The sequence below is a fragment of the Ictalurus punctatus genome, chromosome 21, assembly GCF_001660625.3.
Source record: "Ictalurus punctatus breed USDA103 chromosome 21, Coco_2.0, whole genome shotgun sequence".
NCBI classification, from domain to species: domain Eukaryota; kingdom Metazoa; phylum Chordata; class Actinopteri; order Siluriformes; family Ictaluridae; genus Ictalurus; species Ictalurus punctatus.
Window position 1 is genome coordinate 6,580,701 of NC_030436.2, and position 27,393 is coordinate 6,608,093.

The window sequence follows — 27,393 nt, forward strand, 5'->3', positions numbered from 1 at the left end:
CCGGCCTGGTCCATCCTGGTGTCCTGTTTGTGGAGTTCTCATAGCTTGGAGGCCAGTCACTTCTGCTGAGGATGACCCCATATGCACAGCTTAGAGACACTTGGAAGCTGTGGAGATGGCATTGGACTGCTATTGATGCAAGAAGTTTTGGTGTGGTGTCTTTTTGCACCTGGGTCTCCATCAGTGCACAGTGCATGATTTCAGCAGAATAGACTTCATGGTGAGTCTGTGGTGAATCACCTGATTACATAGCTGCACTTTTATTTTATTAAGCATATACATATTATTTTATATGTAGCACACAGTTATAAAAGGGATTTATTTATAATTACACTATCCGTTGTTACCCAGATGAGGATGGGTTCCCTTCTGAGTCTCGTTCCGCTCATGGTTTCTTCTTCATATCATCTCATGGAGTTTTGCCTGTCCACCATCGCTGTCACCTCTGGCTTGCTCATTAGGGAGAAATTTATCGATTTAAAATTTAGTTTGGAAATTTATATATTTCTGTAAAGCTGCTTTGTGACAATGTCAACTGTAAAAAGCGCTATACAAATAAAACTGAATTGAATCGAAGTAGTGTTCCTAGTTCCTATTTACAGTATGAGTATGGATCACCCTAGAATGTATTTTTCTCTGTTATCCAAACTTTGCTTTGGAATATGAATATGATTGTTGCAAATACTCAAATAATTGTTACAGGTCCAAATCATAAGAAAATAAATGCTGAATTACAGTTTGTAGTTTTTCCTCACAACTTTATCCATACATAATTTCTTGCTTGTTTGCGGCCTAATTTTTTGTTAGATGAGATTGTTCATGTGTGTTATTGCGCTCCATTCTGTGTATTTGACACTTACTGCGGTGTTAATTTCTTTTGCTGGTATATACTGCGTTCAAATCCTTTTACAATCCTAATCTATGGGTTAAGATATTCAGTCTAATGTGTTGTTTATACAGGTCTAAAGCCTGCAGTGTTCTTGTATTCCCTCTAGCCCTGGGTAAACCATCACTCATAAAGATCATATGCGTGGTTCAGGAAATGAGACCGGGACGGTCGAGACACAATCAATACATTCGGATTTATTTGTTGGTACAACTAATTGAAGATGTCTGTGCTTAACAGACTGTTGAAAAGCAAATGAACACCATTGAGAATTTGGTGAATTATATTAAAAGATCTGTTCCAGGTAGGAAATCACATGTCATAGCAAAAATAACAATCGTTTACACTTACTTTGATGTATCAGAGTTGTACTTTAATCTGAGCTTTGGTGACAAAATATGAAGTGTTATATTCTAGCAGGATTTTGCTTCATTCTTTATTCGGAACATGAACTATAAGTAACTTAGGCCCATACCACAGTGGAGTTAAGTGCATGTAATCAAGAGTTAATACCAAAATTTAACTACAATATGTGAAATTGTCCTCATTTTTTGCTCTTGTTTATGTTAATCTTCATGCATCGTATTCCTAAATCATGGTTCTGGTCTTTGTAGTGTTTATGTTGTTTGTTTCTTTTTATTAATAATTTAATTGCATTTACATCTGCCTCACTTTGCTCCACCTTAGAATAGCAAATTAAAAGTGTGCTATAATGTGCACTTATTATGATTTAATATTGCCAGGTTTCCACAACATGTTGGCCATGTAGAATATCTAATTCAAGACTTGATATCATCTAATTCATATATCAACATTTTTCATTTTTCATTCTTGTGGTGATCTGGATGGTACTGAAAACCCCCGTCTCAGACACATGTAGTGAACTATACACGACTTTTGGATTGATGTTGCCAATGCTAAATATGGCCTTTACAGTGACTGCTTGAGTGAATAGGTGTGTTCGACTCCATGTGACGCTGAAGCAGTGCTGCCGGTTAGAATTTTTGTCCGACTTGAGACGGCGCTGACTCCACGTCACTGTGACGTATGGCATGAAAGTACTGCGATAGCGAAAGGAGAGCAGCCGGCTCCCTCAGCCAGCGCAGCTTCTCCAGAGCGGCTTCACGATTGGCCAGACTCACATGCTTTTCATGTTTATTCTGACATCTTCAGTTCTGATAAGGCTCACTGATCCGTATTTTTCTAACAGTAAAACCCTTTTCATGTAATCCTAATGCTATATTGTGTCATGTTTATCAAAATAAATCTGATGAAAAATATAGACCCCAATTTATTGCTTTCTAAATAATACAGGCTTATGTTGAACTTTCTTCTTGTACATACAGGCACTGTATTAACTTAACCTATTCAGTGAAAAGTGTTTCTGGTTGCTACATGTAAATTTCGGATGTCTGTTTATCTGAGAAATATTACATCTTATCCACTTCATCTGCAATAAAGAAAGCATCCACCGAACAAGCGTCACTACAGGAAGAAGAAAGTGTCCGACATGTCGGCTCCATTTTCAACTTATCTCCTGACTGCTCCTGACAATTCTCGCCGCTCAGTTATATCCACAGCTGAACAGTATTATCTATTAACTATTATCTATTAACTATTATCTATCTATTCTATTATCTTGTGTAACATGTCACTAAGCAAGAGCAGCGTTCATTGGGCTACATGCCAATTACATAAGCATGTTCTGACAATTGATATGAACCTACATAAACAATTAAGTCTTACTCCAATAGTGGCCAACTGTAACAAAGCGTACTTCCATACAGTGATAACATGATGCTTAATTGAGGCTTCTTATTTTGCTTTAAAGGTTTGTCTATTTTTGCAGGTTACCAGACAAAATATTTTCTATGACAAAAATACTTTATCTACATAGATCTGCTGCCCAACTGTAGCACATCTATGTGCTGTAATAACAGCAGCAAAAAAAAACCGCGGCAATAGCAAAGATAATGCTTCACTGGGCAAATTTGATTCAAAACATTTTGATTCAAAACATGTATTCGAGATTATGAGGCTGACTTGTGATGAACTAAAGCACTCATTAGAGTATCCTCAGCTTTTGTTCCTGTCTCACCACATGAAGTTCCTTGTACCATGGAGATTTTTTAATTCACTTACCGTTGAAGTTGATGTTGCGGATGTATTTGAGTAGCTTCTTGCCACCGGCAGCTTCCATCTCAGAGCAGACGCCCGACTGCTCAGGACACAAATCTTTGTGCATGTTGTGTAGCGCATGTGCCATGGCGTACACCGCATCGATTACAAACTGCACCTTCCCCTCCTGCTCGTACTTGGAGTCGATCCCTATCCGTTCCTGCCCTAAAGGGTAAAAAGAAACAAAAACTTAATTATTCAGATTTCTGTATATTTTTAATATCTGATTTATATATATATATATATATATATATATATATATATATATATATATATATATATATATATATATATTTAACTGTAGTAACAAAAATATAAAGGCTCAACAGATTTCAGTGTTTTTGTCCACTCACAACCACCACATTATCTGAAACTTCAGAATCGTGTCATGTCGTATATCCTTGAAAACCTGTTTCCTGATATACATCAATTTCCTTTTGTAAACCCCACTAATGAGCTTTAACAACAGTTTTATTTTTCCTCAAAAGCAGTTTCTAGATAACCTGCATTCATATTTTTTTATATTATATTTTTATAATAACTATTTAGAAGGATATTGCAGATGAATTTCTGAAAATCTTTCTACTTGTGGATTTATGTTAATTTTACACTATAGATGGCATAAAATATTTTATAACAATGTATATACAGCATTTACTTGGTTACATAATAAAGAAATGATTTGCGAACAAAGTTTTCTGAAATGTTTTTCACAGTGAAATGAATAAAATAATAATTCTGCCAACATCAAAAGACAACATTTTTGGTTTTATTAAGTAGGCAATTGTATGCAAATTTAATTTGACTGAGCCTCAATTACATAAATACATACCAGCAATCAATTGGCAAAGATTAATTGTATTATCTGTTGCTTCAAAAAAAAAAAAAAAAAAAATTCCATAAGCTCTTTGTGCATAAGGCAACATGAAACTTAATATAAATGCCCTTCATAACAACTGACAGAAAAGTACACACATATTTATAATCAAGGTTACGTATTCTTGTTTTCAGTGTCTTCATGTGTCCATTCTCATCAACCCAAGGTAACCCAAGGTGGTCTGTGATCCTGCTATAACAAACTAGCTAACCAAAATCCATAGCATGTCAGCTCCATTGAAGATCTTTTGGGCCAGAAAGTGGGCCATTCGATTAAAATTAGTCATTAACCCATTATATTATAAAGCTTAAATAGAACTTACAGAGAGTGGTGCAAAATAAGTGGTACAGACAGTGGTACAGGAGTGGCAGTCTTGTGGGTTGAAATGCCTTGTTGATGAAACCAGAGGAGAATGGCCAGACTGGTTCAAGCTGACAGGAAGGCTATAGTAACTCAAAATATCCACTCTTTACAACCATGGTAAGCAGAAAAGCATCTCAAAATGCACAGTAACTTTAGGTGGATGGCCCACCACAACAGAAGACCACATCAATTTCCAGTCCTGTCAGCCAACTGGAATCTCAGGCTACAGTGGGCACATGCTCACACACTGTGGTCAGTGCGTGTATAATTGTATTTGATGGCACATAAGCAAAATACCAAAATATGGCAAAAACTGGTCCCTGCTCACCACTCATCAGGAAGTTTTAAATATTCACTAAGATCTGGTTGGTGTATCAGATAAGATCTAAAGTGTTGAGAAGTCTCAGTAGGTTTGGGCTATTATCTATGACACGATCAAAAAGAACCACCAGAAGAACTGAAGCTTATCGGGACTTAATTAAAATGCTTTTAATCTTCCCCAGTTGCACACTTCTCTTCCCCCAGTGTTGCACTGATACCGAGACCGTTATTGTGTTATTCACAAAAGGCTTTTTCAAACAGCACAATTTCTTATCATGATCTATTTATTATTATCATTTTTTGATTTTCTTTTACGTCTGCCTGTACCACGGGGTGCCAGTAACTGAAGGAACGCACACACTAACGCTTGTTAGATTCTATTAACTGATATTTCCTCTAATCTCCAAATATTTCTATGTAGGTCACTTCTATGTGGCATATAAATGAACCACATGTCTAAGGGTAAAGACTTGTGTGTGTGTGTGTGTGTGTGTGTGTGTGTGTGTGTGTGTGTGTGTGTTTTTTAAACTTTTTTTTTTTTCAAAACACGTTTCCTATTGACAGATGAAAAGGAATAGCTATCACTGCAAATTGCACCCTTAGGGAGATTAGAGCAAGAGTGCCCATAGCACAGTCGAGGTATAACACTGCTTCCCAGCACAAAATCGCACCTTTTTATTATTATTTTTTTATTTTATTTTATTTTTTGTAATTTTCTTTCCAAGCTTCTGAAAATTAGTGGCAGTGCAGTCCTGCTTTAACACCGCTTGCCCTCCGAAGTCTCCCTAGCCTCCTAGGGGATTCTTGCCAGCTGGCCTACAGTAAAGAGACTTCCCCTAAGCATATGCCAGGCAACTTAATCACTGCATCTGAACTCCGAATACTGCCGCAGAGATGCTATCATAGGGCAAGGTTAAGTCCTGTGGTGAATCATATGCTGGATCCTGACAGCACCATAAAGCTGAGGACATGCACTTTGATATGGGCTACTCGTCAGGGAAGTTCTGTGGACTAGACATGAAAGATGCCTGCAGAAAACGGATCCAGCAGGTGAGTCACAGGTTACTGGCAGCGAAGGGAAGACTGGAAAATGTCAGTACTTCTCAAATTCCCTTTAAGAAAAGAAAGAAAAAAAAAAAAGGAAATGCCACTCTCATCTGTTGGAGAATTTTCTAATCCAATAAGACCAAATTATTATTGGTATAAACAGATAATATATTCTAAACAGATAGAAATATGGATAAAAATAGGAGGCACACTATGTGTTCTTGTCAGAAAGAATTACAGAGCATCTGGTTGTGACTAGAGGTTGTATTTCTGCTGGGGACCCAACAAAAAAGTAGCACAAGTGGGAGGTTTTCATTTTCATAGAGGTGCAAGCAAGCAGTCAGATATGAGGCCTGCAGGAAAAACAAAATCACACATTTATACCTTTTATCCTTAGTAACTACATGGTCTGGGTTACGGTGGTTTAAATTAGGCTACTATTGTGCTTATATCTTGGGAAATAGTACCAACTAAATTTGTTAGAAAATATCACAGATAGGTTCAAAAAATAATAATTGTGCAAATGAGATTAAAATTCCTGCACATATTTCTGGTTGAGACCAATTATGAACTGGAGTGATGTATCTGAAGTTGAGGAACTGTCAGAGCCTGAATTCAAATACCTTGCTGACAGTTCTGGATTTTTCCAGGGTTTTCAGTGGTATTGTGGTACAGTTTATAAGGTAAATAGTGTAAAAACAAACGAAGAAAAACCCTCTGGTTTAGGCCATGCTCACTAAGGGATTCAATCTGAATACAGATAGGGCTATTTGGAGCTATAAAAAGACACAGATACAGATAGTGACACTGTGTTACACCCTTAATACACAGTATGAGTGTGTCCAGCGCCATACTTCAATTATGCATACATTTGCAAAACAATCCCCTTTCAAGTCCCCATGAAATCAAAATATAAGTTTTGTGGCTTTTAGTATGAATATTTTAGGCTTAAGGTTATCAATAAGCTAGTGTGCACCAAAACAATGACAAAATTTGCATATTTAAGATATATGCATTCAAAATGTACAGTCTCTCTCTACAACCGATGTGAATCATCAGATTTTCTGTCCAATCAAATGCTCTCTATAATCTGAAGTATCCCGCCCTCAACGTTATAAAAATCACCTTACTGAAGTCGCTGTTGTTGAGGAAGAGAAAACATATCAGCAAGCATGGGTCGTAAATGTCTTTGGCTGTTTTTTCATAGTACTAACTTTCAAGAACAGCTTTTGCACAGGCTTTGAGTTAAACTGAACACTATTGGTTATATATGTATATATATATATTGGTTATTGGCTCAATATGTCCTGTTCTGAGCTCCTGTTTCAGTAGAAATCACGTCAACACACGTCAACAAAAAAGGTATAAGATTTTAGAAAGCCACAAGATGGAAATTCAGTAGGACAGAATTTAAATTCAATTGATCCTAAGAAATATAAAAATTATGCTGAATCCACAATAAATCCAGGAGCTGCCAGGAATCCACAAATATCCTTCCATATAATGTTAATACTTACAGTACAGTTTGTTGGGATTAATTTCACCTCTGTGGCCAGGTGCACCGTAATGGGTGTGGGGGGTGGGTGGGGGTAGATGGGGGGTTGATTAGGACGATTCTAAGGGCTCTGGTCAGACAGGGGGCTCAGCAGAACCCTATAATTTCCTGTATGATGTTGGTTTTTAAATGGCCTCTTTGCACAATAATCTATTAAGAAGTACACTACAGTGAATGCTCTGAGACTGTGCCAAGTGTGTGTGTGTGTCCCCTCAAGATGTTCGCGGATTATTCAGAAACGTGGCACTTCACAGTTGTGAGTCGTTACATGCATCAGGTAGATATAAATCTGCTTTAACTATCCCAAGTGAATTTATGTGAGAGGTGTTGTAATGATGTCTGATTCGTGAGTGAATCGTTTGCTTGAATTGGTTCATTTCAATGAACCAATGAAATGAATCATGTGATAAATCATGTTGATAAAAATCATGTTGATAAATCATGTTGATAAATCATGTTGATCAGGTGAATCATGTTGATAAAACCTGTCTGAATGATTCATTCATCAATAGAAACGATTTGATTTTCGAGTGAAAATCACTGATTCAATGGTCCTGTAATTCTTTTAGCTAATTTCTGCATTTCTTTCTGGAGCTGCTGGTGTGCGAAACTTATTATTCACTCAATGTATAATAATAATAATAATAATAATAATAATAATAATAATAATAATAATAATAAAGTTCATTGTTCTTGGTACTTGGGGAATAAGAAATTACAAGTTGACAGCTTACAAAGACATCCAGACAGTTTCTGTAGTGTCTGTGTATGAGAGAGAGAGAGAGAGAGAGAGAGAGAGAGAGAGAGAGAGAGAGAGAGAGAGAGTAAAATGGTGTTAATTACTTGTACTGTATATATATATATTTATTTGTATATAGTTATAAATGCATAATTTCAGTTAATTTAATAAACTGTTCACATTTATTTATTTATAGTCTCTTATTGAATATGCAATAATTGTCATGCTTATTGAAAATGATTGTTTTTACACATGGCAATAAGAAAAGATCATTCGGGGGTGGGGGCTTGGGGCCCAGAGTACAAATTAGCCAGTGGGCCTAGAAACCCTAGCGGTGCCCTGTCTGTGGCATCAACCAAAATTGGTTCTTCTATGGCATCACTACAAAGAACACTTTAAGCATCTCGATTTTGATGAATATGAGTGCTATATTTTCACAATTTTTAAAATTTCTTAAACTTGTAATAGTTCAAGAAGATACCTGTCTCCAAAATATAGGGTGTCTAAATGAATGCGCGTAACTCAACCTGTATCTCTAAAAACATCGATTTTGTCTTGCTTTAATGAGTGTTCTAAATCATGAATGGCTGTGGTGAGGTTATTATTATTGTTGTTGCTGTTATTGTTGTTTATTATAATAGCATGCTAGTTCTAATACATTTTCATTTCCATAGCAACAACTCATCTACATGGACTTAAATTTAATTTAAACATAATTTAAGGCTAATAAGAAACAAATTCTAAAAATAAATAAATAAATAAAATAAAAACCCTGTTGCTATTGCAAAAAGAATTTTCTATTTAGTATAATCATTGTTAATTAATGTTGAATTTTCTGTAAGGACAAGTTTATTTAACATTTCTGGAAGGAGTCTCCAGTGTCAGCACTTTGTAAATAGTCAGTTTTCCACCGCATTAAATTCTTCAGAAAAGATGTTTCCAAAACATTAAATGGCTAAAAAGTATGAATTTTTTAAATAAGTTTAAAAAACGTAATCATTGGCAAATTGCTGTCATATAAAGGGGAATAAATGACTTTGGGATGTGTTGTTATTGGTAAATAATTCCCATAACTTCAGGGCAGGAACAGCATCGCACCATTATTGATTGATTATTAGTGATCACTAGTTTGTTTTACAGGCCTGTCTCTTTAACAGACTGAACTACTATAGAGTCAGAAATAATTCATATATGTTGATTTGCTGCTGAACGCCTGAAGCAAATCTGCCTCCAAATTCTGCTTTTGTTCGGAAACAATTCGATGTGACTGTTTGCAACTATCATGCCGCACTGTCCACAAAACAAAATGTGCATCTGTAGTCAGTTCTCCATTCACCAGTGTTCTATTGATCTCAAAAATACCCGCAAGGCCTGTTAAAGCTAATTAGCAACTACTGCTGTGCTAAGTGGGAAAACTATAAAAGTGAAGAAAATCTCCCTTAAAAGTGGAGTGAAACGTGACTAAGTATCTTTCGTAGATGATATTACATACATGCTGTCAAACATGTAATGATCAAGCTTTGTTCAGTTAACTGTGACTTTGATCTTTGCTTGCTGAGGGGAAAACAAAGCAGGAGAACGGGGGTGTTTTCTTCATAGAAATATACAGAGAAATGTTTGTCATGCTCATTATACTAATTAGATAAAGCAGTACAAGGCGTCAGTGAAAATGGAAGTGATCTTCGTGTCTGGGTTATAAAGATAAACACCATGTAATTATGATGAATAGATGGATTTGAAGACACTGACAAGTAACTGAATGAGGCTCAAAATGGCTGGGGAAAAAGAAGTTTGCTTCATTTTCTACCCAGAATTCCAGGCTAGATCTTTTTTTTTTGTCACTATCTTCAATCTAACAGTTGATGTGATCATGTAAGCTAAGCTTTTCATCCATATGGTTTATAAGACCATACCAACAAGCCATCTGTTACAAAAACTCTTTCTTTCCATCTAAAATGCCACAATCTGAGGCAAACAATGATTTTAATAGAAATGTGCAGAAGCAGATGTTTTTCCACTTGGCTGATGTATAACAGTGACCCCATGAAACAAATGTATGCTACAAAACAAAATATAAAAGTCAGTAGACATACAAGTGTTTATGAATGTTGTTATATTGAATGGCAGACATTACACATATCAATACTCGAGGCCGCCTCACAAAATTGGCTCTCGTAAATCTTAATCCTGAAGTTTTTTTCATAGCAGTGAAATATTGGATGGCAAAGAATAAAAGGCCATTTATACACAGAATGTCGGACAACAAGAGATTCCACAGTAAATAAGTCTCAGGTTATAGTTCTTACATAATTACTGTATATGGTAATGTAGTCTGAGTATATACACAATATAGCTAAAAGTTTGTGGACACATGACCATCACACCCGAATGAATTCCTTCCCCCAGCTGTTACCATAAATTTTGAAGTATTACAATTTCTCTACACTGGAACTAAGAGGCCCAAACCTGTTGCAGCATGACCCCTATGGACAAAGCTCCAGAAGACATGGTTTGCCAAGGTTTGAATAGAAGAACTTGAGCAGCCTCCGCAGAGCCCTGAACTCAACCCCACTGAACACCTTTGGGCTTTCACCTGACATCAGTGCCTGACTTCACTAAGCTCTTACGGCTGAATGAGGGTGAATCCCCACAGCCACGCTCCAAGATCTCGTGGAAAGCCTTCACAGAAGAGTGGATGATATTACAACAGCAAAGTGGGACTAAATAAAAGAGGAAAATGTCCAGGCTGGTTCAAGATGACAGGAGGGATGTTAAGGTAACTGAAATAACCACTCTTTACAACTGTGGTGAGCAGAAAAGCATCTCAGAGCAAACAAAACATAGAAACGTTGAGGTGGATGGGCTCCACTCCAGGTTCCACTTGTGTCAGCCAAGAACAAGACTCTGAGATTACAGTGGGAACAGGCTCACTAAAACTTTACAGAAAAAGGCCAGATGATGTTTTTTCCTATCTTGAACTGTCCAGTTTCAGTAATTCTGTGCCCACTATACTATAACTCTTAGCACTCAGATATTACATGAATATGAAATGGAGTAGGAATAAATAAACAAACACAACTGGCGTTCTTATATGACTCTATTTTATAGTTTATGCAAATGACCCACATAATGAATCTCCTAAGATGCAACTTTCCAGTCTTTGCTTTGAGTTGTATTATTCTGATGTGCATAGCAATAAATTTGCATATATAAATATATATAATAGAGGACAAATGCTAGGATTCAAACAAAAAATAATAATAATAAAATAAAAAGGAGAATAATTAATATAAAATAATGCATATAATGCAATGAAAATAATGAATTCTGTGCCAGTACTTGATGTCTCTAAAATCTCAACATATATAAGTCATGCATGTGGAGTCTTTAAGCTGGTTTTATGAGTATTCTAATTACTGATATAAAATCTGTACTGAGGGAAGGATTATGATTGATGGCTTTAGCACATAAAGATGGGTAGATCAATAAATAAATGTAATCCAGCACTGAATACAAATGACATGCCTAAACTTGCAATCAGGGATGTAATCGTTTATGTTATATACATGCATAATTAATTCTATTTGCAATTAATGTTAGCTTAACTTCTAATCTAACTGATTTATTTGGTTTCCATATACATTGCTATAGATTACAGACTGGCTGTTGGTTAGCAGACATAAATCTTTGTAACAATTGCCAAATTATTATTACATTGTTATCATATTATTATATTATTATTACTACATTACTTTATGTTGGCTATTTCCATGTACAGCAGATATATATATATATATATATATTGTATAAGAAGTCTCCACACCCTTATTATAATTGTAGGTTTTTGTGATGTAAAAAAAATAAATAAATTAAACCATTGTTATTATTATAGCAACCAGTAGGATTGTGAAAAACAAATATAAATATTTTAAGGGAGGTGGGGGACTTTTACAACATCCTGACTGCACACGTGTGTACACCCTACTATAATGGGGCATGTGACTGCGCTCAGAATTAGCCAATAACATTTTAACTCATGTTCAAAAGTAATTAGCATACAGCTATCATCACTGAAGTGATTCTGATTAACCCTAAATAAAATCACACCATGTTTTAATTATCATAATTACACGATTCCAAATTGTAAAAAGCATCCATGTCCTTGTAGAACTCATAATTACAACTCAAAATTACAAATTTTCTGAGGGCTCCAACTTCTACCACCTGACCACTGCAACGTCATGCAGAAACACTCAAAATGGTAACGGCTTCATCAGTAAAATGTAGTTAAGTAGTTATCTCGTAATATTTCTGTGTAATAATACATAAAATGAACTATTATTAATGTCTTAATAACGGAAGATTAATTTGAAAAATAAACAAAAGACATACAATATAATTTAATGTAGCTAGCACAAAGTTGGAGTTGTTGTTAAAGTTTGCAACAACACATTACCAATGCCTGCGTTATTAATAAACAAAATGTTATTATTACCTGATGCGCTTTCTGTGTTCTTCAATATTTAGCAATAGCTTAAAAATGTGATTGAATGTTGTAATTAGGTATTTTGCAGTTGTCCACAACATCATCTCACACAGATACATTTTTGCATATAGAAACGCATAATTCTGAGTCAGAGGATGTGAACAGCTCAGAGTAGAATGTCCGAGTTGTCATCTAGTAATTACGGTATTTCTGACGTGGCGTAAACGCAGAAAAAGACCAGCTGTTTCTGTATGATTTTCTTGACATCTTCATGATTTCATTTGACTGCTGAAGCCATGGTCTGCAAGGAGCTTATAAAGCATGTATGGGATCTCATTTTCAAAAGGTATCGATCTGGAGAATTTCCAAAACATTACCATGGAACACTGTGAAGTTAATTTTAAAAATGAAGAAAATGGGGCACCACACTAACATTACCAAGAACAGGACGTCCCTCCAATATTGATGAAAGGACAAGAAGAAATCTTATCAAGCAAAAGATACAACCAGGTACTCTGTTATTTTTCTTTCTTTCATCACAAAAACCTGATATTTTAACAGAGGTGTGTAGACTTTTTAGATCCATTGTAGCGCTATAAAAATCACCTATAAATATCCTTCATATTCTTGTAGCCTGAGAACTATTTTGCTCATAAAGCTGGCCTTGTACTGCAGTATGTTTTAAATGGGAACACCTAAAAATTGTGAAATGAGTGAATTTCATTGAGCTCAATATCTTTTAATCATACATCCCATTACAATATAGCGTTTCCCCATCAGGACGGGTTCCAAACCAGAACATTTTAAGCCAAGAACTCTTACAGAACCCTTGGAAATCAATTTTTTCTAAAATTGTACGAGTTTGCATCAGACTTCTCTCATCACAGGAACAGAACAGCCTTTCATAAATGTCAAATCTGAACATATTGGGAGGAAAATCATACAGTAGATGAGCAGAAAGCAACCTTCAGTGCCATCCTGATTCCTGAAGCAAAACAAACTACAATATATTCTCCATCAAAACACTTATCTCTGCTGCAGCCCTTTACATCCTCCTAATGTTGACTGCATTAACACAAATTTTACTTGACCTTATTCCTATAATACAAACGACAAAATAAAAATACATCTAAAGATGTTTGCAAAGTTTTTTTTTTCTCCCATTTAATAAACTTTTTGGAATCAAATCGATTCCTCTAAATGCAGCCTGCACAAGTTGTGTTAAACGCAGAGTTCATGTGTATTGACAACTTCCTAATTTTCTCTCTCTGGGATGCTGATAAAAAACAAAACAACCACAGAATGGACAGAAACAATAGACCATGGATCTGTGCACTGATTAAGATCATCCAGTTTCTTATTCATTTGCCACAGCATCCCTGCTACAACAAGAAGTCACATGGAATTACAAGACACAAACCCTTTTAATATATTGTAGATTTACATTAAATAAACACCTCATGTTCTTTTCCATAAACTAATCCAGCTGCACCGATCTGCGAATGCTTATATGAACTTATATCTTATATGATTAGTGGACTTGTTTAAAGTAGAATGTGTCATAATTAAACGGCTTAGTCATTTATATGTAAATATTGCTAATTTATCAATTGATCAAAGTTATTTCCATTGTCTACATTGCCTTTCCATCAGCAAATCAATAAAACTTTTTTGCATTAAGTCCCTCCAATAGAAACCTGGCTATTTTTTTTTTTTTTACTAACACTTCAAGCTTGGTACACTTTGAAATAGTTTATTGGAAAACCTGGGCTGATTTGAAGGGCTCTGTATTCTGATTTCCTCTGATTAAGGTCAAAATTACCGTAACGGCAAACTGGAACAGCAACTTGCCAGCACTGAAGCTGGAGGAAGACACCAGAAGTCTGGAGAGATCAGTCCGTGCAAATTCTCCCTAACAATCTCGTTACCTCTTATTAGCAGGGAGGAGCAGAAAACAATCCAAGCATGCAATCATCCGTGCGCTGGCATGCATCCAACGAGAACAAAACAACAAAGATCATGAATTCAACAGATTTTCCACCCTGGACCTATTAGATACGTTCTAGAACCCCAGGTAGTTTAAAACTTGGAATAAAGTTACATAAAATGCTTAAATGTTGCAAAACAAAAAACAAAAACAAAAACAAAAAAAAAACTTGCAAAGAAAAGTTGGTGTACTGATAAATTTAACTTCAGTCAGGAAGTTTTTAATGAACACTCAGTACACAGACTTTGATACCTTGAAAATAAAAGTTCTGATTTACTAAGATCACAAATAACAAACATAAATTTGTGTATGCAGTGGGATTCTCAAGTTCCCGCTTGCACAAATATTAAAAATGCTCGCTCCCAATAATTTTTTTATTGGGTCCCACAGGACCTCAGTCCTGATCCACACCTCTACTGTGATCTCTGTGAGAAGATGCAATTTAAATGAAGTCTCTACACTGAATAGTTTGTAAATTATTAAGCAATACGTAAGACACGATCTTTCATAATTAATATTTTGTCATAAATTATTAACTTAGTCAATTTCTCAGATCAATGCCAAGTGCCAGATCACCAGTTAGCAAATTCTAACAACTCTTATCGTTTTTGATTAACAGTGTTAAGATTTTAGGGTCAAGTATTCCTTTAAAAATTCCTGTTTCTATGCCCTTTGCTCTACAAGGGCAGCTTATGCCCCTTAACACACCATGTTATCCTCGCGACAGCAGCATGTGCCATCCCTCTTGTCGCACATTCGATCCCTTGATGTGTGGAAATTGGCTCTCACACTGACAGGGTCTCTGGGCAGATCTACAAAGCAGAGGTGCTGATGGCAATGCCAGCTGTTGTGCAGCATGTCACTTCCTCTTCCAATCTTGAAATCAATCTTGCTGACCTCCAGAGTCTCTGCTAATCACAGCGCAGAGATAAATGCATTGTAATGTGGTGTTAGCAATGCAATCAAACACAAGGTTCTGCAGCCTTCTCAGGTTTGAGTAACAATGTGCTGCAATGAAGATGTGGAAAAGGACTTGTGTTGCGTTGAATTGCATATTTAATATCAAAGTATGGTAATGAGGCATTGTAGAGAAGTAAGATTAAGTATTAAGATTTACTGAGAACATCTTCCTTTATAGTTTCCTTTGTCAGTCTTTTTCTGTAGAATAATACTTTCCAGTATTATATAAAATAAGCAGCACTTCTTGGAAAATAAAACCACCCATAAAAAAAAGCAATTTAAGTATCTACTTTTTATCACTATTGGGGAAAAAAGTGCCGTTATCTTAGCACTGCTAAGATATCAACCTGCTTCCTGGATTTAGATACTGAAATACTTGTAAATATAAACTCTAGTTTTATTTAAGTCATGACCCTGATCAGGAGATTGCATGGGAAAAGGAAAAAGAATTCAGTGTTTTCTAGTATTTCTAAGGCTAGTGAACCATCAACACAACCATAATTGACCTCCTTCACAGGGCACGGTATGGACATGTCCAAATTGCTGCAAAATAGAAGGCAATAGAGATTCTTCCTAGAAATTTCCCTCTAGAAGTTTCTTGGCATGACTGTCTATAATTAATATCATTCGTAATATACTGTAATTGCACTTGCTTGCTGAGATTCTAGGTTTCTTTTTGAAACCTAATTTTTGTGTCAAATATGATAGTGTCATTGCATTTTGGACTTACATAACAGTACTGATGCTCATGTGCCCATTGTAGGTGCTTTCGGTGGTAGACAGGGGTTAGCATGGGTACTCTGGCTGTGATGCACTGTGTTTTGACACCTTTCTATCATAGCCAGCATTAACCTTTTCAGCAGTTTGTGCTACAGTAGCTCTTCTGTGGGATAAGACCAGATGGGCAAGCCTTCACTCCCCTCGCGCATCAATGTGCCTTGGGCACCATGTCCACCTGTCGCCGGTTCACCGGTTGTCCTTCATTGGACCACTTTTGGTAGGTACCTTACCTATCCACTGCATACCGGGAACACCCCACAAGATCTGCCGTTTTGGAGATGCTCTGACCCAGTCGTCTAGCCATTACAACTTCTCAAAGTCACTCAGATCCTTATGCTTACCCATTTTTCCTGATTCCAACACATCAACTTTGAGAACTTTTGAGACTGTTCACTTGCTGCCTAATATATCTCACCCCTTGACAGGTGCTACTGTAGCGAGATAATCTATGTTATTCATGTCACATGTCAGTGGTTTTAATGTTATGGCTGTTTTCCCTAGCATTATCTAAAACAGTTACAGAATAATAGCTTAAAAATACTAACAATATATGCTTCTAGCGATAGATGCAATGTGCACTTGACAAAGTCAACTATATCTGCAATTATATGACATATCATTAAATGTGTAGTTCATTCATTCAGTAACCTTCAGAAAGCAATTTTTCCTGGTCAGGTTCATGGCGGATCCAGAGTCTACTCCAGGTTCACTGAGCATGAGACAGGGATACAACATGAATGGGAAGCCAGCCCATCAAAAGGGACCATGCACACATTCATACCTAGGGGCAATTGAGAGTAGCTAATCCACTTATTGGTATGTTTTTGGGAGGCGAGAGAAGACCAGAAGAACCCCATGCAGACACTGGGAGAACTCCACACACGGGAAACGCCACACACATGGTAACCCAAGAGCAGGATCAAACCGGAGACCCTGGAGCTATGAGGAGGCAACACTACACGCCGCACCACCATGCCTTCCTAAAAGTGTAATTTTATTCCAAAATATTTTTGGAAAGCACTTTGTTAGCACTGAACCAAGGCTTTCAACCCAGGTGCACATTACACTGAGCTTGTATTTTTTTCGCGTGCTTAGATTCTTTCAGCCTTCTGATGAATAATCTTGAGTTTCACTTGAGATTCTCGCTGCGTATCGTGCTGTCAGACTCGTCCTACGCTGGGTTTTGTGGAAGTCAGTCAGCCTGAAATAGCAGCAATGGGTTGAGCAGTACTCATTATGTAATTGAGGGCTTTATTTCAAAGATGGAGCTGCTTTGTATTCAAATATGCATCTCTAGCAGGATAAAAGCAACGGGCCTTGCACAGTTTTGATGCTTTTTTGATGGGGAGACAAAAAGCGAGAAACATTCAAGGGCCTTGCATTCTCTTGCGCAATTATCAGGGTTGACAGGCAGGCAAGACATGATGTGAAGCATAGAGTGGATCCTCATGTTGTATACCAGGTTGCTAGTTTCTCATGATGTATTAGGTAGGGTTGACTGTAAAAGTTTTCATATCCTTTAGATAAAAAAGAAATATATCATTTATACTAACAAGAAGATTTTTAATGTTTCGCAGATATTTCATGTTACAAAAACGGTTCAATTTTGTCTGTTAAGATAACAATAGTGTGGGTTAATGTGGGTTTCCTCTGGGTTCTCTAATTTCCTCACAGCTCCCAAGAATATGCCAGTGGATTGTCTGTGCTATATAGGTGTGAATGAGTGTGTGAATGTGTGTGTGTGTGTATACACAGTTCCCGTCAGTGGACTGGTTTTCCAATCAAAGTGTATTCCCACCTCATGCTTAGTGTTTCCAAGATAGGGTCCAGATCCACTCAACTGACCGTCCCCTCTCACCATAGCCCACCACTCCATAAATTGACCAAGACTGAGATGCTGTCTTTATTAATGCACTCCTAATATCACTTTTTAACAATTTGGCAACATGCTTTACTAAACTCCTGGATCTCCTGGATGATAGTCCTTTGTGTACTTGAAAAATCCTAAAAGTACAATAAAAAGTTCCAATAATAACTAAAAATGTGTACTTTAATGAAATATATGCACGTCACACATAGAAATATTTGGTCAGTGATGTGTTAGAATGCTGACTGTTCCTATGTCTAATCCACTACTGTGACAACACAGAGCTCATTTTCTAAACTAAATCTCATCAAGCACTAGGAGCAGCATAGGACAGGAGACACCAATTTTTTTTTTTTGTAAGAGCCAAGAATTTGCACATGAATTTGGCATAATTGAGAGCTGTCAGCCAATAAAACACGAGTGTTTCCACATATATTCCTGTAAACACCTTCTGATTGGTCCCGCCTCCGTTCACTGAAGATATAAAATTAAAACACTGTTGACTTTTTTTACTGACATTCAGTTAAGTAGTGACAAACCGCTCCAAATGGATAATTATTCACGGCTAAATAAAGAAAAAATCTTTTTATGCCAGGTTATGCCCCTGGCAGCTGCGTAAAAAGTGATATATTTTAAAAATACCTTTTACTTAATATTGTTTTCTTAACAATAAATTTGTAGTGCAAGTAATGTAATTTTATTGACATCAATAACTGTAATCAAGTTACATAAATTTAAAATGTAATTTAACAAATAACATTACTGCGATATCAGAAAAAGTAATTTGAATATTGTAACATGTTATACCCAACTCTGGTAATGAAATAATTAATGTTATTCACATCACCTGTCAGTGATTTTAATGTTATGGCTGATCAGTGTATATACATTGCAATGTTATGACATACTAAATAGGTGTATATACATACATGTACAACATTTCCAGAATAATTGCTGTCACAGCAACAACTAGCAATGCTGGAAATGAGAAGTCCCTAAATCTGGTCATAGTGGATCTACTATTATATGAGAAACACATACAAGTGTGGGTCTCTATTTCATTTTGTACCTTAAACACCCTCAGAACTCGAAGGAATGTTGGTTATGAAATGTTATGATCATCAATGAATTTGGAATATCAACTGTTTTCACCTCATACACAATCAATCAGTAGCACCTTAGTCCTACTATATACAGAGTAAGCGATATGTACCATACCTGTGCACTTTCTACTGGTGTCTTCTTTCTTGGAGGAGCTCATGAGCTTGCAGTTGAAGTTCTCTTCCCAGTACTCTGCAAACCACACATTCCTTCTGTTGTTCTCCAGCGTACGGGATGTAAAGTAGGTGTCAAACCCTGAAACACAGCACAGACCTTGGTGATTCCATGATTGGTCCACTGATATTACATTTACAAATATGTATATAAAGTAAAAGGTAAAATACATTTTAAACATAGGAAAAGTGTTCTTCACAGCAACTTGTGGGCATGTTTCAGATAAATAACTTAAAGTATTAATAAAGTAGCATTTGTGCCTGTCCCAGCTCACTATAACCACATATCCATGAAATAAAATACTTGTGTGAATCCATTTAACATTTTATAATTTAGTCATCCTTATCAATAAGTTGTAATAAAAAATAAATAAATAATAATAATAAAATGTTTTAGTGTCCACCAACATTCATTCAACCCTGTTACCTGAACTCATTTACCCTATGACATATTTGGACTATTCCAAGTTCAACAGGAAGTTGATTCATATTTCCTGAAGGTATATTTCACAAGAAAAAGGAAATCCTCAAATTTTTTCTCCCCTGTATTTTCAGAGATATTGCAATGTTTAATGATGACATCAACCATGTTAGAAAAATAGTGATTGAAAATAAATATATGCATGTATTTTGAGTTTTCTAATTCTATAGAAAAAATGGCTAAATGCATACTGTCTTAGATTCAAGGTAAAAAAAAAAAAAGGTACAAAACAAGGTTTAATTTTTAATAAATACAACATCTAAACGGTACTCACCCAATTCTTCACCCATTCTATATTCTGAGTCTACATGTGAACTTCCTATAACCCCTGAGGCAGTTGAATGAAAAATCAAAACTTCTACATTTAAAAAAAAAAAAAAAAAAAAAAAAAAAAAACACCATGACAAGCAGATTGCTAATCCTCATTATGCTTCTGCTCAGGTTTGTTAAAACATTTTACTGATTGCTTACTGTGCTGCACATACTTTTAAATTTATACGATTGCTTACTCATTTGCATGTCAAATAAACCCATTACCAAAAGTTTAAGCCTTCTAACTTTGTGACCGCACTTGTGTGACAGATAGCACTGCAGTATTATTACATCATCAAGAAGCTGAATCTTGTCTCATCAGTTTCGTCACTGTATTGTCTATCAGACCCAAACCACATTTTCTGCACCCTGAGCATAAATTGCAAAGGCAGCAACCTCAGGCCCAGGTTGCTTCAGTTTTGGAAAATAAATGTGGGGGAATTCAAAGCTGATACGGATTATCAGCAACACTGCTGCAACAGCAGTGCCCAGAGCTTGTCTCCAGCTTTAGTGAGGAAAAAAGCATGAGCCTGACCCTGTGCTACAGACTCGGAGCTGCACAATACCAGCGTATCAAGCACACCCACACAACGTGCCCCTAGCAGCTTCTGTTGAGGACATCAAACATCCCTTCCCTAGCAACAGCAAGCCTGTATCACTGAGATGCCTAGGCTTCACCCACACAGGGCAAATATTCAGTTACAAAAAACAACCGAATCATTAAGATACACTGTAAATGGCAATGTTTAGTCAGGTATTACTAGGGCAGTTCACTCTTGACTCATTAAAATGACATTTTCTCTTTTACTTCTCATTGTAGAAGTGTTCTCTGGTGAAGTAACAAAAAAACAAGTGGATGTATTTACTATATTACATGAGAAACTGAGCATGAGATAATTTACTTTTCTAGGTTTACACATGCCGGGGGTTCTTAAACTGTTCATGGCCAGGTACTGTTTTAACTATAAAGTAAATCCCATAGACTCCCTTTCTACATAATACAACTATTCAAATATTAGGCTCATGATTCAAATGTGTGCAATAATATTTTGCCTCTTTATTGGAGGTTTTTATTCCCAAACTTTTCAGTAACACATTAGATCCAAAAGGTGCATGTTTTTGAGTTATTGAAGTTTGGATTAAAACCATTCAATACAAGAACTATAAAAATTAAATCATGTAATATCTTTGATAATGGGGTGTTTTCATTTTGAGTACTATAACAAAATAGTATTGTAAAAAAAAAAAAAGTTAAATTGAGTTATAAATAAATAAAAACATAAATAAATAAATAACAATCATGGACCTCTGGATATGGTCCTGGCATAATCTTAAATAAATAAGTAAGTAAATAAATAGCCCACCTTGCTACCTAATTTACTAACAGCTTCTAGAGGTTTGCGTCTTTCACATGACCTAAATAGATTGGCTTGTCCATTTTGCATGTGTGCTTCAATGAATATGTAATTCGTGGCCTAAAATACAGGTCAGTGCAAGTAGATGAAATTAAATCTGCAATTTGATTTACCAGACCTGAAAGTCATTTCTTTGGGAATGCTGATTGGATGTATGCAAATTAATATGACCCAAAGGCAGTATTTTATAATTATATATATATATATATATATATATATATATATATATATATATATATATATATATATAGTGCATCCGGAAAGTATTCACAGCGCTTCACTTTTCCCACATTTTGTTATGTTACAGCCTTATTCCAAAATGGATTAAATTCATATTTTCCTCAAAATTCTATAAACAATACCCACAATGACAACGTGAAAGAAGTTTGTTTGAAATCTTTGCAAATTTAATTGCAAATTAAAAATAAAAAAATAAAAAAAAAGCACATGTATATAAGTATTCACAGCCTTTGCCATACCACTCAAAATTGAGCTCAGGTGCATCCTGTTTCCATTGATCATCCTTGAGATGTTTCTACAACTTGATTGGAGTCCACCTGTGGTAAATTCAGATGATTGGACATGATTTGGAAAGGCACACACCTGTCTATATACATCATATATATATATCATATAAACTAAGCAAGAAAATCCTGGGAAGAAAACTAAATTTCCCATAGGTATGGAGACTTTTGGGATACCCTGTATTTCAGTATAAAACTGTGAGAGACGATATGGTAGCTACAGACAAATGTATTAATGTTACATTGACTGTATGTCAGGAGAGATCATTGATTTAGACCTCAATTTGGCCATCAGCTAATATTAGAGCTAAAGTATTAGAGTGATGATAAGCTGTGTGAATGCTTAACTCAGTTGCTTTTTTCAAGTGAAAGGCAGCTTGAAGAAATGAGCTGTGTTTAAAAGGGACGATTTTCTCAGCATTTGTCTATTTACAGGCGGAAACAAGGATTCAGATCCTGTGGACTCATTAGATTCATTCATGCACTGCATTTATAGGATTAAACATTTCACTTACAGCTCAGATAGACACTTAAAATAATAATCACTTAACTTCAGAAGATTTTAAGACAATTAAAAGGAAATATGGGCAAATTTTGAATAATTCAATTTCTCATTCAGCAGAAACTCATCCAGCAGAAACTCATCCACTCTCATCCAGTCAGCAGAAACATGGACGGGCAAGACATTAGCTAGCTGAATGCGAAAGACTAGCTTTTTATTTTTGGTAGTCTTTGCCTTATGTGTTAAATATATCTAGGTGCTGCTACAGTTTATAGGTAATGCTAAGTATAATGGATAATGTGTAAGAGGCATCTGATTATTTAGCTAAAACATGCATGATTTAACATGGTTTAGCTAACCACTTGCTCTAGCAAGCTGCTGGAACCTCAACAGCATCTGATTAAGTTAGCAAGTTTAGCTAGCCTGCTAACATTTCCTTGCTTTATACACTGTGGTGGTACTCACTTCAGCATCAGTCACTTGGTTAATTAACATGTCATGTCAAATATCGACACACAAAGTAATTTGTAAAAGTAATTACATGAGTAGATTTTCACCAGATTTATTTACTCTTACTTGATCGCCACTTTAACTCCTATTTACATGAATTATTACTACACTAGCAGTACTTTTAGTCACGTCAGTGTGTTTAGTACTCTTTCCATGACTAGTTTTGAGTGTCAATGTCTGTTCAAAGTCACTTTTTTTGTTGCAGAAAACTAACAGAAAATAACAGAAAATACTGCAGAAAACAGTGAGAGTTTTTTTTTTTTTTGGATGTTTACAGTCATTGCTGCAGCTGTTCCACCATTTGTGAAGCTCAGCAATTAACAGGCGACTCTGTATTTGCTCCAGAATGGCAGCCAAAAGTTGTCCTTGCCACTCAGCAATGACACACACTTATAAATATTAACACTGTATCTAAAATAGGAACCTGACCCCATTTATATTAGTGGAAATGCACGAGGGAGCAGGGTTTAGCCATACAGGCCTGGTTAAAAAAAAAAAAAAGTTATACAAATGGCATGTGAAAAAGATCCATCACTGCTCATGTTCCCATTCATAATTTAGCACCTTAATGTATTTCCATGGCTTTGAGATGTAGTTGATGTATCCCCCCCCCCCCCACACACACACACACACACACACACTCCTATAGAATGGCTCTTGAGTGAAGTGGCTCCTCTCTAATGACAGGCTCTATCATGAAATCTCTTATAAATGAAATTGTTAGCTGTCATGCTAAAAGCTCCAAGCACATAAAAGCTCCTTGGCAAGTAGAGTCTCCTAAAATTTTGAAGCAACAGCCTGACCTGCGATTTACATCCGTCTGAGTCAGTAAACACCTCCGTAAACAGAGCTGCTGTCACGCCAATGTGACTTCATACTCCAGGAACTCCAATATCAAATCGTAGCATTCTGTAAAAGCCTCAGTGACACTTCCTGGTCTTGTCAATCCAGTTCACTCTGTTAATTCAACAAATCTTTTCAGGTTTAATGCACTTACTGTATGAGGCCCAGGAAAGCGCTTGCCATAAAATAAAACCTCAAGAGCAGTATAACAGTCAGGTAAATCGTAGATCAAACAAAGTTGATCTATCATATAATATAACCCACTTCCCTTACCCAGGGTGTCTCCAGATATCCTTAAATAAAATTTAATACATTTTAAGACTCGTTATTTTCAAGTCCACTGACAACCACAGCAGGTTGGTTACATCTGAATATGATTCACAGTTGCTGTGAATCAACCTAAAGCACAGAAGAAGTCTACTGGATGGAGACTGGCAGGAGTCACAGCCAATCTTTAGACTTTTTCTTCCTAAACGATAAATCCAGAGTTTCCCCACTCGTAATGATGACTCTGTGGTGGCGTTCATGTGCATTCAACTTGTAAATATAATTTTTGAACACACCATAATCTCTTAAAATGTAGTTTACATTTTTCTACCAGATGGGACAAAATGTATGTAATTTTTAAACAAGTTAAGACTTTATAAGTACACACAGCCCCCCGTCCTATCATGACTGACAACCCATATAGCAGATGGTTCTGGGTTCATCTGTGGTTTAGCAAATAATGCTGAGTTATACCTATGGCAAGTATATTGTGGGCCAAAAGTGGTTCAGCTATAATCAGCCACATTTGAGTTTTCAGTGCAATTGGAATCTGGACTGAAAATAGCCCAAATCCATCCAACCATATAGATTTTTTAATTTCGGGCTGGAAGTGTATGGACTGCACGTTCTAGTCCATATCATGCCTGAGGTATTTTCTCATTTAGGTTGTTCTGACAGCTGGATCTGGATGTGTTCATCAAAGGCATTCTGTGGTGTTTTGTGGTCCAGATAAAAGTCTGGTTATGGCTCTGTGTGGGAAATGTAGCTATTAATATGGTTCTTAAATATACAGGAAAAAGCTTTAGGATGTGCACCTGAATAATTTCAGGGTATCAGTGGGGTTTCAGTGGTTTAGACTAAATGACTAAAAGGTTATTAGTTCAAATCCCAGGGTTGCCAGAAAACCTGTGGGGGTTCTTGTGCAAGACTCTTAACACTTACTTTGAACTGTATTCTGCCTTATGTTTAAGTCATGTTAATTCATCACTTTCCCAGAAGCATCAGTTGAAAGATCATCATTTCTCTCTCTCTCTCTCTCTCTCTCTCTCTCTCTAATACTCTGGTTAAGTGTGGGAAACCCAAAGTATCCTCACACAAAATTTGTGCAACAGCTTAATTGTTTTCATATGAATGATGTTGTTTGAAAGGATATAGTCTGAAACCTGCCACTCCCAATCAGAGTTCAAAGCTATATGAGCTGAATTCTAAACTGAAACAGTTGAATCGAACTGCAGTGGCAGTTTACATTTTAAAACATAACAAAATCCAGAGAGTTGCATCATTCACTATCCAGCTATTATACCAGTCCATGTATGAAACCTTATGTGACAATGTCTGGGCTTAATGACACTTCAAATAAAGTGACTAAGCCTGCAATGATGCACCGGATTTTTAAAAAATAGCAACAAGCCATGTAATGCCATGATGTGATAGCCTGAAATTAGGCTCATAGCTTCAGGAGGGAAAAGCAAAGCAAACAGGCCATGAAAATGACCAGCACTCATGTGTGTAGGCATCACTCTGGATCTCCGTCTCATTCGACGCACTCATGGCACTCAATTCTTGCAAAGCCAGCTCATAACAGATGGAAAAAGGAACATCACACCTTTAGATTGATCATGCTGAAGCAGTCATCAGAGCAGTACTGATTAGGAAACACACGATGATTAATAACAGCAGGTGAGCTGCTTGTACAATTTCACAGAGGAATCTTTTAAAAACAAATAAGACATTGCTCTTGAGAACACATCAAAACTGGAGAGGGTCATCTCAGATGTGAGAAAGACTGGAAAATATGTTGATTAATGTTACTCTTATGAAGGAGAGAAGGATTTCAAGGAGAAAGGCCTCTCGGTGTAGTTTATTGCTGTCGTTAAAGCATTTCTCTCAGTCTCCTAACTCAAATAGAATGTACGACACAAAATTCTACCTGTTTCCCATTTATACAACCAGACTCAAAGTCCTACAGTACTGTGAAAAAGTATTTGTTTCTGCTTTCTTCGGGTTTTGTGTATATCTCATACAAAATTGTTTCAGAAATAAAACCTAAATCTAAGATAAACAAAAGCAACCTGAGTAAACACAAAATACAATTTTTAAATGATAATGTTATTTATTGAAGCAAAAACGTTATCTAATGCCAACCGGTCCTGTGTCACAATGTATTTGCCCCCATAGTTACTAATTCCCCAAATCTATGAAACTGCATTCATAATAGGGTTCAGCTTGACTAGACGCAACCAGGCCTGATTACTGCCAGCCCTTTTCAATCAAATCAACACTTAAACAGAACTTTTTTAACGCTATGAAGCTTGTCAAAATGTCTTATCCAGTTGCACACTATGCCATAATTAAAAGAAATTCCAGAAATGAGGAGGAAGAACGTGATTGAAATACATCAGTCCGGGAAGGGTTACAAAGCTATTTCAAAGGCTCTGGAACTCCAAAGAACCACAGTGAGAGCCATTATCTCCAAATGGAAAAACTCAGCACAGTAGTGAATCTTCCCAGAAGTGGCCGACCTTCCAAAATTCCTCCAAGAGCACAGTAACTACTGATCTAGGAAGTCACAAAAAAGCCAAGCACAACTTCAAAGTAACCACAGGCCTATTTTGCATCAATAAAGGTCACTGTTCATGATTCCACTATCAGAAAGACACTGGGCAAAAATGACATCTGTGGAAGAGTGGCGAGGTGAAAACCACTGCTAACCCAGAAGAACATTGAGGCTCATCTGAATTTTGCCAAAACACATCTTGATGATCCTCAAACCTTTTGGGAGAATGTTCTGTGGACTGATGAGTCAAAAGTGGAACTGTTTGGAAAACAGGGGTCCCGTCACATCTGGCGTAAACCACACAATTCCACAAAAAAACCCCACAGAATTCCACAAAAAGAACATCAGATCTACAGTCAAGCATGGTGGTGGAAGTGTGATGGTGTGGGGATGCTTTGCTGCTTCAGGGCCTGGGCAACTTGGAATAAATTGAGAGAAACATGAATTCTGTTCTGTACCAAAAAATCCCAAAGGAGAATGTCTGGTCTTCACTCCGTAAGTTGAAACTCAAGTGCAACTGGATTATGCAGCAATGATCCAAAGCATAGGAGTAAATCCTAGTGCTAGAAGTAAGTGAAGGACTGATCTCCAGTTATCAGAAGCATTTGGCTGGAGTTATTGCTGCTTAAGGTGGCACAAACAGATTTTAAGTTTAAGGAGGC

The 27,393-nt window shown here is 36.4% G+C and overlaps 1 protein-coding gene across 2 annotated transcripts in view; it reads right to left on the reverse strand.

The window, feature by feature from the left end:
• The window catches only part of LOC108280992 (metabotropic glutamate receptor 7), a 225,910-nt gene that overhangs the window by 64,090 nt on the left and 134,427 nt on the right, over positions 1-27,393 (reverse strand). For both annotated transcript variants that reach the window (XM_017496509.3, XM_047149369.2), the window contains exons 5-6: positions 19,265-19,402; positions 3,029-3,229 (exon numbers count right to left, since the gene is read on the reverse strand). In XM_017496509.3, the coding sequence (XP_017351998.1) occupies positions 3,029-3,229; positions 19,265-19,402 (339 nt within the window). The remainder of the gene's footprint in view (positions 1-3,028; positions 3,230-19,264; positions 19,403-27,393) is intronic.